Here is a 17,433-nt window from a genome sequence, read left to right on the forward strand (position 1 = left end):
TCAAAATGATTCTAATTAAAAGGAACTACCATTTTGTAGTTACAGCACAGCTTCTTATTCATATGGGAGCCATTAATAAATTCTAAATGATTCTAATTAAAAGGAAACAATTCAACCATTATATTTTAAACATTTTTAGACTTGTTCATTTAACATTTTAAATTATAAAGGATTGAACCGGTCCAGTTAATATCGCCGAACAGGTAACCTGTAACCATGAGACACAAGCCATCAGAGCAACAAACAGAATTGCCCTGAAAATTACAGAACTTTACAAAGAAAACAACCACTTACATTTTTTAGCACTCAACTGACATATAATACAGGGAATGTTCAAATTACATTTCTGACATTTGTAGTAATGAATCAAGAATTCTAAAATTAGAAGCCATGGCTCTTATCTCCCCCATGACCAGGGAAACCAACACTACCTACTGCAATACATTAATCAAGCAGTTGGAAAAGCCGGCTCCTTTGGAACTGTACACTTGAAAATAGTGTAGAAAGAAGACTCAAACCCAATACCCGTCACTCCAGACACGCCTTGAAAGAAGTCCCCCATGCTCACTAATACTCCCCCTCCTCAACCTGTAAAAGGCTGGTTTGCTGCGGACTGTTCTCAAGGGACCTGATCTGTTGCTGTGTCTCATTGATGATGGCCCTCCTTCCCCAACGAAACTAGAAGTTGAAAGTGGTCTGTTCTCTATTTCTTCAAGTGAACCTGAACTGTACTCCATTGTAACGAAGGAAGAAGCATAGCCGTATGTCAAGTGAGGAGTAATCCCACCTGCACTCCACCAACTGCTATCAGAAGGGCCCGGGTCTCCATTAAACTCACATTCAGGACCAGACGACTCCTTCAGACTACAGCAATCCACACAGGTCTCATCTGTGTCATTGTAGATGAGCTTCAGAGCCTGCACAACTTCACCCATGAAAGGCCTTTGAGCCACCTCTGGATGTACACAAATTGAAGCTATGGATGCCACCTTTGCCATATCATTGAAGTCATAGTTTCCACGCAAGCAAGGATCCACCAGCTGCTCTAGGCCTTCTCTACTAGTCAGTAGGGACCGGGCCCACGTCACAAGGTTCTCCTGTCCCTCCGGTTGAGACATGTCTACAGGCTTTCTTCCTGAAAGAAGCTCCAGCAGCACAACCCCATAACTATAGACATCACTCTTGACAAGTAGATGCCCCGTCATTGCATATTCAGGAGCAACATACCTGCAGGTTCATGAATTTCCTCTTTATTAAGAAGCCAAAAGAAATATCAATTCCATTCCTCCGAATGTATATCAAACAAAGTTTTTCTTCCTTTCCCTCCCCCCACCCCCAACCCCTTTTTGGGAGAGGGGTTACATAGGACATTGTACATCAGATGTAAAAAAGGTAAGAAGATAACAAGGGACCTAAGAACCCATGTGTAGTTATGTGAGTGGAGTCTCACTTACCCAAAAGTTCCCATAACCCGAGTGGAAATATGTTGACTTCCTTCAGTCGCTTCCCTTGCCATACCAAAATCTGAGACCTTGGGGGTGAAGTCATCTTCCAAGAGAACATTACTGGCCTTAAAATCCCGATGAATGACACGAGGATTAGAATCCTCATGAAGATATGCCAGACCTCTTGCTGCACCAAGGGCAATCTTCATCCGAGCGTCCCAGTCAAGAGGCCCTTTAATCTTGTCAGTACCTAAACCAAACCTACAAATCATTTACAAGACCACACGCAATGCAAAGAGCATTTCCAGAAGGTTATGTAGAGAATATACCATGCAAGTGGGACTCAACATTCCCATTAGGAACAAGCTCGTATACCAAGCAGCGGGTATGATCTTCAATGCATATACCGATCAGTTTGACGAGGTTACGGTGATGCAGTCGACTTAGCATCTCAATTTCTGCAATGAACTCACGGTCTCCATTCTGGCTACCCCTTGTGAGCAACTTAACTGCAACTTCAGTTCCATCTTCCATGTTCCCATGGTAAACACATCCAAATCCCCCTTCACCCAAAATTCTCTTAGAACTGAACTTCTCCGTGGCCTTCTCAAGATCAGCAAGACTAAATGTCTCCACAGAGAGTAGGAAAGTAGCCATGGTGGAAACAAGGGACACTGATGTTGAGCTTACCATACCACTAGATAAAATGGACCTCGTGCCTGCATTGAAAATACCAATTTAGCATGCTCATTTGGTTTATGGAACCAATCAAAATTGGCAGAAAACATGACCAATCAGCCAGTCAGAAATTCAGAGCTTCTGGTTGAACATTGTATGAGGGAAGAAAGATCAAGGTTTTAAGTATCGATATTGGGCAATGTATCGGAAAGGTGACTTGAAGAAACGTCTCGGATATGTATCAGAGAAACACTAAGAGATGTAGACACACTTACAATACGCATAGATACATGTAAAACTAGTTTTTTTAAGCATAATACAAATTGGATAAGTAATAGATAATGATATAAAATCACTAAATATGTCGCTATAAGTCAAGAGAACTCAAATTCCTTTCATAGTGGCATCACAAACTTTTAGCAGAAGACCAATAAAAGTATAAAACATGTTTCTTTTTAATAATTCTACTTTTGATAGTTTTACATATACTACTAGTTATTTTATGTTATAAAAATAACTACGCAAACCTTTTTATTTTCTATTTGATTTCTTCAGAGATGAACACATGGGACATGGTCTATTCTAATTAATCTAAAGAATCAAGGCCTAAAACAGACCAATAGCCCTCAAAACGGTACAGTAAATAACCATCATTGAAGATTCCAAATAGGTGGCTTTTGGAAAAGGATCTATGTAACAATGTATAAACGAATAATAATGTAGAAAGGTAAAATTGTCAACAGACCAAAAACAGTTAAGTTTCTGCTTTCCTGTCTTCCACACGGTTTCGCTCGACGCCGACAGAGGGGTAGATGGAGGAGTTACAGAGGCCAACTCCCGCACACCATAATGACTTGCACATTAATGATGAGTTCTCTCTCCTCCCCCATCTTGATTCAGTGACTCACCATCATGCCTCAACAATTCTGCAGTAGACGAGCTCCCCCACCCCTCCAATGTCTTGATACAGTGGTTATGAATCAACCCTTAATGGCCTTATGGGCCGATATACCATGATACATAAGCATTTCTAGTTTTTTTTTGCGTATCGCCCTTGTAATGTTCACCCAGGACAATATCCGATATATATTGGACCGATATACGTATCAAGACTTAAACCTTGGAAGTTGGAAAAGATATGGTTGTTGTACTAATATTGCTGTGATTTTTCCAATACGTAAAGCAAAACAGATTACTAAGTAAAAAGCACCTATGGAACTGTAGCCTACTTGTCTCTATGATTCTAAATAAATTTTTATAAAAGATTCCCGGGCAGAAAACAAAATCAGACACTGGAAGCAATCTGTTCTTGTTCCAATTACTTTGCAGGACGAACACACAACGCACAGTAGGATCCATATAACAAGAACAGGATGCAGGCAAATACTAGATTATTGGAGGAGACTGTTGGCGGATGAAAAATAATTTAGTCTACAGCTGGAGGGCAACTGGACAAGTCCAAGCAGGTAACAAAGAATACTCAAGACAGAAAATTGGGTACTGACCTACTGCCACTAACTTGAGATTAAGTTGACTAATCTTCCACTACAAGACAGAAAGTCCCCAATTGAGACTAGTTTGATGTCAGAAGGGGTGGACTTCACTGACGGAACAGAAGGATGGCTGAGGACAGAGGAAGAACCACAACCATGCTCAAAAATAGCCCCCAACCTCAGCTTGTCTGCAAGACTTTCAGATAACAAGGGACATCTAAAGTACCATATTCCTGTAGGGATCTGTTTGATTGGATGGAAATGTGAGGAAGTGTATAAAAGTGTTAAAATAGTAATTCCCACTTGCAATTTCCCGTTATTTGGTTGGATGGAAGTATCAATCACGTTTCCATAATTTTCCAAAGGTGCAACAGTTTCCACTTTCCATTACTTTTCCACTTCTATCTTTCCTCTCATAATCAAATGATAGTTGTGACAGGTTAAACTTTATATCATTTCCATCAACCAAAACACTCATTAGAAAATGAAACTTCCCCCATTGTCATTTCTTTTCTTTCTCCCACTCTTCCTCACTTCGGTAATTTCCTTCCCCTTTCTTTCCATTCAACCAGATGCATCCTTGGGGGAAAACCCAAGAACAGCAGAATAAAAGGGTGGGGCAAATATATTTTGTAGAAGACCACAACAACAGCGGACGGTGGACTGTGTCCACCCAGGCAGTGGCGACGTACCAGATGATATGATGTTGATCCTTACAGCAGTACTAGGGATCTTTAGGCAGATCATATCCACAGAACTTCAATTAAGGTTGACTAGGTACTGACACAGGTGGAGAATGACATGGAAGAATGGCAGGAAGGAATCTCAACCATAAACCAAATGGAGTTGGTTGGTACATAGAAGCAGGGAGGGGAGGTGGCAGTCAGAATGTCATTACCAACTTACAAGAGGAAGTACATAATAGTACTATGCTGTTATCATCCCTCAATCCGATCTTTCTCTTGAAACACTAGTGCTTTGATAAAGGCTACCATTTCCTCTACTGTTCACAGCAATATTGAGAGATCATGGTCCTATTTATCCACTTGTACTTTATTATTAACAAAACACACAAAAAAAAATTATAAATAAATCCCATCAACCTTGGTATAGCTTTATTTCTACCCACTACTAATTACCGATTTTCAACCATAGTTGTCAAGGCGTCGCCTAAGCACCGCCTAGGCGTCAAGGCTCTTTCTTGTGTCATAGCGACAGCACGCATTGTTGACACTTCACTGGTTTACATTGATTTATGTTTATTGCTTTGTTTTTTGATAAGTATGCTTATATCATATCCTATATTTTTTTTTATGAGAGAAAGAATGCTACCTGGGCGCATGCAGTGCACTGTCCCTGAGCCCAGACACAGGGCGCGCAAAATGATCGCTGCACCCCCGGGATTTTCCATATTTCCATGGGGGTGAGTCAGTCATTTCGTATGCCCATGTGTCTGGGCGCAAGGGTAGCGCAGCGCACTGCATGCGCACAGGTAGTGTTCTCTTTCCCTTTTTTTATTATATGTTGATTTTTTCATATTAGGTCATTACTAGAATAATTATATCATATTGCATTGATATGGATTCTATTTTTTATATAAGCATAATTATATAAAATTACCATTGCTACATTACATATAATCATATACTGCAAGCCTAGGCAACACTTAGGCAGGTGCCTTGTCACCTAGGCACCCTCTAATGCCTTGGGTCGCCTAGTTGCCTTGACAACTATGCTTTCAACTTTCTTTTTCTACTACTGTAACCTTCTGCCTTTAACTTTACCCTATACTCCCTTTACTAAAAACTTAAGCCTTATTTTGTGAAAATTCCTAGTTGCTTTATTTCGCTAATTGTTGTACTTCACTGTGGGCTTTGATATATCTGAGAGACAACTATCATGTGTTTGATCAACCCCATCAACTGCTTTTAGATTTTCAAAGCCTCCACTAGAAATCAAAATTTCCCCACAGTGGTCAATTATAGAAGAAAAAGACACTTTATCCGGCTCACTTCTCTTGCCAACCTGGTCAAATCCATCTTTCACCCAAGATATACAATCTTTGCTGATGGTTCAAAGAATTGGAAAGATTCCTACTATCTTATGCAGAGAAAGTAATAGTTTACACTAATTATTTTTAAACAAATACCTTTGCCCCATAGCAACAACTCTCTCACAATCCCCAATCCAGAGGATGGTGATGAGCAGTAGTGGGGAAATGAGGGCACAACTCTCAGTACCACGTATGTTTAGAAAAAACATAAGCTTTACCAATCAGTACAATGCAATATGACTTGTAAGAATATCAAAACAACAAAACCAGTAGAAAGGAGAATAAGAAAGAGGAGAAGACAGAGAGGAGGGACAACTACCCACGGTTGAGTTGTGAGCAGAATACCTAAACCGTGGGCTCCTTACTTCTATATTTAATCAACCACAACACAATCCAAGTACAATTAACTTAAGAAGACAATACCCAAAACACCCCTCACTATCACTAACTATTGTTAATAACAAAGAACAAATAATAGAATAAACCAACACAAACCAAGACACACTCAACATGACTGATAACAACTCAACAAAAGATGGACCATACACTACTTATTTTACTTGTAACCTGCATTATTCCGACCACAGCAGCAATCTTTATATGGATCACATTCTGACATAAAATTCTAACTGCCAATCATCTCATATCCAGAAAGACACTCATAAAAGAAGTGCATTCCCCAGTCCCCCACCTTCTCCTGGACCATCCATTGAGGATTTGGGTTCTCTCTCTAGAGCTGAACAGAATGAATGTTTTACCACCATAACCACTCCAAACTATTGCCAAGCTGGCAGATGAAAGCCCTTTCACCTCAGGAATACATCTTTTGAAACTTCACCCATTATGCATTTTGCTAGAATTTTGGAAGGAATCAAACAGTCAGCTTTCCACCTTTTGGTCATCTATTTTCATTATCAATCAAAAGGAATTTATTTCCTTCCCATTACTTTTCCAGTACATGAGACAGATAAAACCTGTGACTGCTGCCCCCTCACATTACATGCCAAATTTTTTTTATTGAGAGGTTAGAGTTAACAGATAGCACCAGCTACTGTCATGGAGAAAGATTTCAGAGGCATAATATTTGCAAGAAATTACACAACCACTTGACTATTATAAGCAAATATACAGATGCATTAAATATTTGGATGACACTTAAAAATGAAAAATGAGTATAAGTACGTAGATGTTCCAGTAATGTTTTTATGCCACTAGTGGCGAAGAAGAACTCTGCCATCCCACCCAAAAACAACTTGGAGACTGCCAGCCTACAAGAAGCCATCCTATCCCAATAGTGCATATTTGGAGCTCAATATGAAATCCTATTTTCTTGCAATGCCTCGCTCCATGCTTATGCACTCTACTCGCTGCCTCCACCACGAGCCCCCCCCCCCCTCGCTTGCTTGATGAATTGATTACCCCCTTTTCATTTGAAAACTGCGAGTTCAACTACCTTTATCAATTGCTTGTTTTCTGATTCTTAAGAAATAATAGAAATCATCACAGGAGCTGTTAAAACAAGTGATTCCTCTTCATAACAAGCTCTACCACTATTAGAAGGTTTAGATAACCATACTTAATATCTTACCGGGTCTTTTAATTATGGAGGATGCTGTTGCGGGACCAGCAAATGTTGATGTCCTTCCAGCTTTCTTGCATTTTAAGAGGATGGAGACCATGCCAAGGCATATCAAGAAGAGCACAAATGCAGACAAAGCAATAATGGCAATGGTTCTAGCATTCATCTTCTGATTCTTGCTACGAATATCTGCCATGATAGGATTTTTATGACCCCCACTTCCAACAGGACCAGGGGAATCCTCCAATGGTGGTGAAGAGGGAAGCCCTGACAATGACATTTTCAGAGAGTACACCAGCACAGGCCCAAAGAAGGATCATCAAAGGAGGAATGGAAAAGGTTAAGGGAGTCAAAGTTATTACCAGGATATCTGATGAATATCACTTCATAATCACCAAAAAGAGTTGCATTTATTGGCACTTTCTTTTGCCAAAATCTGGCATAATTTAGTGCAGCAGTAGTGCTATCAAACTTCTCTCCCAGTGGGACCAAGTTAATGTCTACCACCGTTTTCCCTTGATCTTGAACATCGACACTAGCACCCATTATCTTTACTTGATTTTGTTTCAGATAAGTGCCTGCTGCAACCTCAATCTCTAGCTCTACAACAAGAGGAAAGAATTCATATGGAGTTACACCTAGACGAAGTTCAACTTTCATAGGTAATACACAGCCACAAGGTGAACCAAACGGAGTTGAAGTAAGTGGCTCCACACAAGTGATTTGATCACAACCTGCTACATTCCAATGTCAAAATAATTGCTAATTAAATCAATGATAAATAAAAACCCACAACAATGCAATAATAAAACTAAGACAGCTAAAGAATTTAAACAAGATTTTCAAACAGTCACCACCTGAAACAATAGATGGGGATGGTGCGACAGCAATAGGTTTCTTCTGATGATGATAATGATGATGATGATGATGATGATGATGAGGTCTCAATGACTGACTACTGCCAGGACTGGTAACAGGGCCTGAAAGAGATGGATTAATCATTAATGGACAACTAAAACACAAGGGCATGGAGTGAAGAGTGTGATCACAACCAATACCTCTATATGTTGGAGAAGGAGCAGGTGAAGATGATGGTCTAAAAGAGCGTTCAACTCTCCATAGTTGGGATGGTTTTGGTGAAGCAGACTCCAAGTTTGATTGCAATGATCTGGCTGCAAAAAAAATCCAGAAGCCTCAGATGTTACCTAGAATGGTAGATTTTCAACTTTTCATCCTTATGTTTGAGAAGAAGCTGGAACAACACCTTGAATAGTTTGTATTACAGTCGGTACATGCAAGGAGGATTGCCCTTGGAAAAACAAGAATGAGCCTGAGTTGTCAGGTGAAAGAAAATTAATAGCAAAAGAATGCCACAAACAACAATCAGGATTATTACTATTAAAAAAGAACGACGAAAAAGACTGCACAAGCATACAAGCAGTTAATACAAAGAAAAAGATAACCCATACTATATATCCAAAATGGAGATAATTTGAAAACCCCTGAACTGATTACTAGAATGGTTATAAAGGAAAAATTCATTTATGCTTGCCTAATTTTTTCTATTTTATTTTTACTTTAATATTATAATTATTGTTATTATTATTATTATTATTTTTGTTGTTATTATTATTGTTGTTGTTGTTGTTGTTGTTGTTACTATTTTTATTATTTTTTTGTAATTATTATTATTATCATTAACACTGGTTGATTTGGCAGCAGGGAAGGTGACAAGTTTATATGTAGTAGTGGATACCCTAAAGAAGAAAAAGAATTTATATTAGCATCTTTAAGGGGGGGAAAAAAAGGGAAGCAGGCTCTACCATTTTCTTTAAGGATAAAAAAAAAAGCTGAAGAAATCACCTACTTTCACTTCTAAATGCACCAAAATCACTAATCAAAAGACAGACCTGTCTGACATATGAATTTCCAATTCAACCTCATTCTTCTAGCAACCAACCAGGCAAAGATAGAAACTAAAGACACGAGAATCTTTTAGATTTTTTTCCCCCTTTCAGAAGCAACAATTTATTGAAAAAGATAAAGATGCAAACAAGAGATACAACAACATGATAGAAAAGAAAAAAGACCTAAGACCCCAAGAATCTTAAAGCCTAATAGCATATAAATACCCCTTCAACAAAGGCAATCATCCCCAAAACACAAACATGGTCTCACAATCCCCTGTTTTGCCAAATCATCCACCACATCATTAGCTGCTCTTGGATTCCATTGGAAACTAAGCTGCATAAGTGAAGCCAAAAGTGAATCGGTCTTATGTAGTAGTGCCATGGATCTTCAATTGTGTTTTGCATCCATCAATTCACATAGTAAGAGCAGTGTCACGGATTTTGCTAATTTTCTTTCAATCTAAATAGCAAGTAGCAGTAAATCCATCGGCCACTTAAGTATATACACCTGTAGACCTGCATTACCGGATAACTTAAAAGTCTCTTTGCATCAATTGTCAAATATTGGTCAGCTTTTATTTAAAGCACCCTAACCATTTGACTTGGTAAAATTTCTAATTACCCATAGGTCTGATAGTGGAATCATCTAGTGTAAATCTATCCATAGCAAAGTCTTCACAGTCGGCAGTCAGGGTATTTTCTTTTAGGGAAAAGATCTCAAAGCTGGCAGCTTCAAGAGTCCCCCTCATTGATTTTTAAAATTTTCTTCCCTACATTCTCTCTTCCCATCCTCCCCCCCCCTACTGTAAGAATCGCCCGTCCCACAACCGTGATACATTCCACTTGGGGATTCCTTCCCATGTTGCATGGAGATCCCACCCCCCTCCCCTTCTTATATTTATAAACAAAAAAACCATGGGAAAAAAGAAAACAGTGAAACAATAACCCCCCATGGCATTTGAAAATGTGACACCAGGCCATTCTTTGATTCACTAAAACTAATTGAACTAGTTGCACATGAATAAACGCATTTAATGCCAGGAAAAACTGGCAAGAAGGTTTCTTAAAGTTTTTTGAAGGCCTTCGTTAAGGAATTGTTCATCCCCTTTTCTTTTCACCCAAGCAACATTCACTCTCTTTCTCTGCAAGTGATAAGTATCACCTCCTCCACCCAATATAACATATTAAAATGTCAAAGGAATCTCATAAATATTCCAATAATGATTGGAATTGGTGAAGAGGGAAGAAAGTGTAAGCTAGCTGGCATGCTAATTTGGAATTTTGGATATCTTCAGTCATGTATTTGGGTATGCCAATGTGTGTCAATCCATGGTCCTTTTGACACACGATCTTCAAGCAAGCAAGGAAACAGGAACTTATAATGAGATGTTGATTGTGGATAGGATTGCACAATATAGTCTGCCAACTTATTATCTATTGGTGGCTTGGGGTCACAAACTGAGGCAACCAATACGATCTGTTTGGGGTAAAGTTAGGGAGGGGGGGAATGAGGTATAGTAGTAAAAATCAATGTATGGAATTAGAATTGCCCATGCAATGGTTAAGAATGAGGCAGTTGGAGTGAACTGTGTTTCATTGCAGGTTCTCAAGGCCAATTATCGGTAGGACAACTTGGCCAGATAATTGGGAAAAAGTATGCAAGGATGCTGTCTCTAAGGTTCCAGTAGTGAAATGATCGATTTAAATGCTTTAGGCTGTGGGTGATGGCCATAGTTGTCAAGGCAGCAGTCTAGGCGGTTTTGTTGGGGCCTAGGCGACCTCCGCCTTATTGCAAGGCGCCTTGCACTAGTTTTTATTGGTATCGAACCAGGTATTGGCCTTATTTATGCCAAATATCATTTAAGTAAATGTTTTATATTTGGTATTTCATTTACTTAAGATATTATTCATAAGTAAGCAAATACCCCCTATTTAAATCCAATAACAATAGTTAAAAAATCAATTCCAAAAGGATAAAAAGTCAACCCCCCCCCCCCCACTTCAAGAACAAAAACTGGATTTTCGACGATAAGTAAAATTTTCAATTTTCTAATGTTGGGGTTTTTCTCAAATCTAAAAATTCTATAAATCTTAATATGGTAAAACATTGTTAAAAACCAAAAGTGCGATAAAATATTCATTTGTTTTGATATCTAAAAAAATATTTTCATTTAGAGCGATTTTGATAGCATTCGCGCATACCATATAAGGTTTGACCGTGTAGAAAACCTAGGATCTGTAACCAGTAACTCTAGAGAGAAGAAAAGAGAGAAGAGAAGATGGAAGTTGTAAAATACTTGAATGAATTAATTGATAGCTAAGCCTCTCTATTTATAATAGAGGGAAAATTACAAATAGACTAAACAAGGCGATGTGAGACTAAAACCCACATAGCCGACATAAACTAATAAATAAACTAACCCCAAAAGGACCAGAATACCCCCACGGTATTCTGGATTACATATTCCAATACTCCCTCTCAAGCTGGATTGTACAAATAAGAGAAGAAGGAAAATCCGGCTTGAACTAAATAAAAAAAATAACTCCATAATAATGCTAACACTCCCCTCAAGTTGGCGCATACAAGGTACTAATGCCCAACTTGAACAAAATGGGAAAAAAAATAAGTTGCAACAGAATCTAGTTTGACATATGAATGCAGCTCCCAAATAAACCTTCAAGAACTTGAAAAATTAGATTTTCAAAACTTGGACAGACATGATCAGCAAACCAGGACTGGAATGTCTTCCAAAAAGGGCAGCTTTCAACAACCTTCAATAGCTATCCAGTGATGAATCTCTGGTTGTCATAGTGACATAGAATCTTGAAGGGAAATAACTAGAGCAGCAAGCAGCGAAAAACAAACTGAATCAAACAGCAGAAAAAATACCGTATCAACCCAACTGAAAATCCTCAAATAGACAACAACCATATATCTTCAATACTCTTCAATACTTCAATCTCCCCAACCCAACTGAAAATCCTTAAATAGGCAACAACCAAATATCTTCAATACTCTTCAATACTTTAATCTCCCCCTTACGGCAAACTCAACCCAATAACAAAGGATACCCAATAGCAATGGTGGAGAAAACTGATCTTCTATGTTTTGGACCAATGTTCCTGCATGTTCTGCGTTCTGTAATGTCTGCAGGTGTATTGTACATAATCCCCCCCTCACGTGTAGTACACGTGGACATAACAGAGATGATGTAAGAGATAGGGCAAAAACATAATATTCCAAACTTTTCCAAGAGGTGCTAAGGGTAATGAAAAAGGAAGAAATGGCAAATTAGAGAATACCATTATCGTCCAAAGTGATTATGGGTATATGCCAAAGGTATGGGATATGAAGGGAATTAGAATTATTGAAAGGGAACGGTGTTGGAAAAAAAAAAGGATGGCATGGCTGTAATTCGGTGGAAATCCATTTTTAAATACCAACCAAGCCAAAGGGCAAACTGGTAATAAACCAGAATTTTCAAGGGTCAATTGGGTAGTCAAATAGGTAAATGTATTAAAAGATAATGGCAGTTTCGTAAATAACCAGAATTTTGTAAGGGGTTTTGGTAAACAAAAAGCAATGGGATGCAATTGGTAAAATAATGGCTATGGAGAGTGGCTATTTGGTAAATAACCAAAGTTTTCAAGGGTTACTAGGTAAGACAAAGAACCAAGGATATGAAAGGGGTTAATAATTATTGACCATGGGTATACTTGGAAGCAAAGTTGAGGTAAGGGACATGGGGAATAAAAGGCAAGGATAGGGGTATTTATGGTAACTAAATAAAAGGGAAACTAAAAGCAAATAACGTGATTGTCTTCAACCCATGGACAGTCACGCCACCAGCTAGAAGAATGGGATGGCAACTACTCATCTGATAACCAAGGGAAACCAGGGGAACAGTCCCAACAGAATACGGCGAACCTGGAAGAATCATAAGAGCAGATCCCATGTATCCAGAAATCAAGACCATACAACCAGCGGTAACCTTCGACTTCGATTGCGGAAAGATAACCAGTAGCAAATCGCAAGCAGCAAATCCACAATATATCAAGCTTCTTCTGAGATCGAACAAGCAGAGTATCGATTCAGGTAGCAACCCAAACCACAATGTTGCTACACAAAAACCAGAAATTGACTAGGGTTTGACATCCAAGGAAAACAGCAGCAATCGAAACAGCAAATAGATTGCAACTTGCAATAGCAGCAGCGGAATAGAACAGCAAATAAATATCGATGGAGCACAAACCAACCAGTAGCAGAATCGATTTCAACGATAGACATGTATGATACCAGCAGTAGAGATTTGAACAAAATAGCAGCAGATAAATTGATGGAGTTCGATTCACTTATGGTATTTGGAATCACAAGATAGCAACCACAGGATTTTTATCAACCAGTAGTACTGATAGCAGTAGCAGCAGTAGAAAAGACCCAGAAATCTTCCACAGCAGATTCGACACAACAGCAAATAATCTTCCCTCGTCTAGAAAATTGCAAGGCGGTAGAAGAACCCCTTGTTCTTCAGGGGCAATCCTTTCGACTTATCGAAAGGAAACCACCTTTCGAAACCAAATCCATCTTTGATGATAGCAGCAACTAGAAATCGATAGAGTAACAGACGACAGCGAAGCATAAACAATAGTGGTAATGATTGATTTTCATCAAATACTCATCTTCAGTATATGAAACCCATACAAAACTCGAAACCTAAAAAAGACTCTCAAACCGGCAACTGGTTAGTGCTCTGATACCATGTAGAAAACCTAGGATCTGTAACCAGTAACTCTAGAGAGAAGAAAAGAGAGAAGAGAAGATGGAAGTTGTAAAATACTTGAATGAATTAATTGATAGCTAAGCCCCTCTATTTATAATAGAGGGAAAATTACAAATAGACTAAACAAGGCGATGTGGGACTAAAACCCACATATCCGACATAAACTAATAACATAATAAATAAACTAACCCCAAAAGGACCAGAATACCCCCACGGTATTCTGGATTACATATTCCAACAGACCGGAACATAACTTCTTCAATATAAATCAAATTTAAGCAATTTTGGACTTGTTGGAAAGCTGGTTTTATGCTCTACCTAATACTAAAAGTCTCATGTAAAAATAAAATCATTTGACTAATCAAACTTCTTAGAGAACAATAACATTTCTCTAAATCGAGAACAATTTAATTACTTATAGATAAGATCATATTTTCTAAGAACAATATAAACCAAATGTAAGATTGATTGTTTCAAACTTCCAATAGCTTGCTTCTTCGGTTATGTTGTCTTCCAGTTCTATGTTGATTTTTGATGACTTGATGTGGCTTAATATTGATTTTTATGACTTGATGTGACTTAATGTGGCTTAATGTTGATTTTTGATGACTTGAGAAAGCTTAATGTTGATTTTTTATGATATAAGGTATATATTGTAGCATACTAAAATATTGTGGCATACTAAATAATATTAGAAAAGGGGGGAAATAAAAAATAACACTTGGGGGCGCCTTGGTCGCCTAGGCGACACCCAGGCAGGCGCCTTGTCGCCTAAGCGCTTAGACACCACTCCTACGCCTTGGGTCGTTTTGCCGCCTTGACAACTATGGTAATGGCCCTAAAGAAGTTCAGATTATAGCATTGCAATACATAGCAAAAGAGTTTTGTCACCAAATCCATTATTAGTAATGGAGAAACATCATTTCTGGACCAAGTGGACACAGGTCAATTAATGCAATAAAGCAAGAACTAACAAACTTGTTAGCATCTAGGGACAGACATTTCTGGGAAGGCATAGAAGAGAATGAGGACAGTCATCACCCACTATCTCAAGTTGCATTAGTAAAGTTGGTGCACTTCTAACTTCATGTTGCACATTCCTATTTCACCTAATTGAACTTTTTAACAAGATGCTCACCAACCAGGCTATAAACAAATCATTCAACGTGAAGAACTAATAATTCTAAATCAGAACACAGCAGCTGGCTTGCAGTTGTTTTTTGGCCAAACACCAACACTTATCAAAAGCGGAAATAGCGCATAATAGGCACAACAAACTGTAAGGACCTAAGCTCTACCCATGTGGAATGCACTTCTTGCATTTCAACTACATCAACGATACCCAATTTGGTTCTTTTCTACTTGTAAAGAAAGTTCCCAAAAGCAAATTCTATAGCTAACTCGGGAAATAGTAAATGGCCAATTACTGTTTAGAAACAGGTCAATAGAGAAACTGCTGAAGACTTTTTTTTTTTAAAAAAAAAAAGGATTTTTAACAATAAAGTTAGCAAAACAAGCACATCAGCAACCGTACCGGAACCAGAGGAAACCAAATTGAAAAGAGGAAGCAGAAGCATCATCAGTAACAGCATCTTCCTTTCCCAAATTCGAATTCATATCAGAGGAACCCACAGAGCTTAAATTCAAATGCGACAAACGGGTAGTCAAGACAGCCCAAGAAGTCCGTGTAAAACCCATTCCATTGACCCAAACCTTCATCCACCTCAGCCTTCAAGCTGAACGATTGCATGACGCCAACGACCACAGAGCTACTGAAAAAGCGTGTGGTCATGAAATCCTGGCTCTAATAGAACAATGCCGGTGAGCTTGCAGATCCATGAAACATGGGCGAGCTTCCAGAAAGGATTTTTAGGTCTAGTTCTGGTGAGACGAGCAGATACAGTGTGTAAGACAAAAAGCGACAGAGACAGAGAGAAAAGCAATAGATCTTGATAAAGTACCATGAAGCAAACGAGTGAGAGTAAGAACAAAATCTTTGGAGAAAATGAGACTTAACTATTAAGTACTAACCTGCAAAGCTAGAGGGTACAGAGAACGAACGAGCGAGAGAGAGAGAGAGAATCTGTGAGCTAACCAGAGAGGGTCTGAAGGCAAAAAAGCTACCACATTTCTTCTCTCTGGTACTGCTCAGTGCTCAGTGCTGGCTTTGAGTTGATTTTGCAAATAGGTTCCTTAATTTTAGCATTTTATCCAAAAGGCCCTGCCTTTTTTTGTTTTTCTGGAATAATTTATTTTCTTTTTAATTTCTCTAGGAGGAGAAACGGAGCGCCACAATCAAAGCCAAACGAGACCAAAGATTTTGCTTTTTTGCTTTTTTTTTTATTTATTGTTTTTTAATTTGGCATTTGCTCAACGTGGTCAAAAAGATTCAAGATTTTTAAAATAAGAACAAAAGTGAGCCAATAATTCACAAGGGAAACACCCTGAATCTCTGATAAAGAAACTCGTGGGCCCAATTTACATTCACGTTCGAAGAAGAGGAACCGTTTGAGATGTCACGTGTGACCTACTCTTTTTGTGGGAAAGAGCTGGGCATCCGGCCCCGTGTAGTGGGTGGTGTGTCTAGCTCTCTCTTTTCTTTTTTGAAATGACGCTTGGGTCTCCGTAATGTCTCGTCTTGCATTTATATTGGTGTCACCCACTAACATACGATGGCATATTGGTGATGTTTCTATTCCTCTTCCTGCGTAAAATAATTTGGGCTTTTGTCAAATGTCCCCTTAAAAATGCCCATTTGTCTAAATATCTCTTCACAATTTTTCTAATTGTAAATTTTTTTCTATTTTCAAAACAATATAGCACTTTAGTCTCTATCGTTAATTTGAAACATTAGATGTTAGTTTCAGGGTATCTAATGATCAAAATACCCTCATCTTCTCCCATGACTTAGGGTTTGAAACTGAAAATCAAACCCTAAACCATTTGGAGAAGATGAACCCTAAAATCAAACCTCCAAAATGGTTTTAGGGTTTGATTTTCAGTTTGGAGGTTTGGATCCCTCGATCAAATTCGAAGAATATAGTAATCGAGTTGAATTCCTAACCGTATTGAGATTTCAGATTTGAGAGCCCTTCTCCGCCTTAGTTGTCTACCACTCTACGCAGCTTCATTTGCTTGGGTGGCAGGGAATAGAGTCTATAAAAAGCTCTGGGCCTCTCTGACTGCAACTCTGCTATTCCTCTCTGCAATACCCGGGCTGCGGTGGCTTTTGCTTTTTCGAAATTCTTTTCATCAAATGCACTTGCAAGTATTGCTTGAAAGAGCATGAGAACATTCAGTCTAAACAATGGGATATGAAATTAAGAAAAGGAAGACTAATTAAATACTTTGGTAATTGAAAGCATGAGTTTTTGGATGAAGGAGCTCAGTATGGAAACTCTCCAAGCCTAAGAAATACTGATTAATAATGATGAGTGATTCATTAAATGCATGTGAAAACCTGATCATGAAGTGATTTAAGTGTCTTGATTTGA

General features: G+C 38.5%; 1 protein-coding gene and 1 long non-coding RNA gene across 2 annotated transcripts; both read right to left on the bottom strand.

Moving 5' to 3' along the window:
• Nucleotides 1–275: 275 nt before the first annotated feature.
• Nucleotides 276–8,790, bottom strand: LOC122668363 (receptor-like serine/threonine-protein kinase ALE2). Its single transcript, XM_043864943.1, has 9 exons — nucleotides 8,764–8,790; nucleotides 8,513–8,669; nucleotides 8,307–8,420; nucleotides 8,106–8,228; nucleotides 7,611–7,982; nucleotides 7,258–7,515; nucleotides 1,775–2,164; nucleotides 1,455–1,695; nucleotides 276–1,227 (listed from the first exon to the last, which is right to left on the bottom strand). Exons 1-9 carry the CDS (start codon nucleotides 8,788–8,790, stop codon nucleotides 513–515), a joined length of 2,397 nt encoding a protein of 798 aa, XP_043720878.1. The 3' UTR covers nucleotides 276–512.
• A 152-nt stretch (nucleotides 8,791–8,942) lies between these two features.
• LOC122667927 lies at nucleotides 8,943–15,944 on the bottom strand. Its single transcript, XR_006333877.1, has 2 exons — nucleotides 15,474–15,944; nucleotides 8,943–9,005 (listed from the first exon to the last, which is right to left on the bottom strand). It is a non-coding gene; the product is annotated as an uncharacterized LOC122667927 (long non-coding RNA).
• Nucleotides 15,945–17,433: the final 1,489 nt, after the last annotated feature.

This window comes from Telopea speciosissima, chromosome 7 (genome assembly GCF_018873765.1).
Source record: "Telopea speciosissima isolate NSW1024214 ecotype Mountain lineage chromosome 7, Tspe_v1, whole genome shotgun sequence".
NCBI classification, from domain to species: Eukaryota; Viridiplantae; Streptophyta; class Magnoliopsida; order Proteales; family Proteaceae; genus Telopea; species Telopea speciosissima.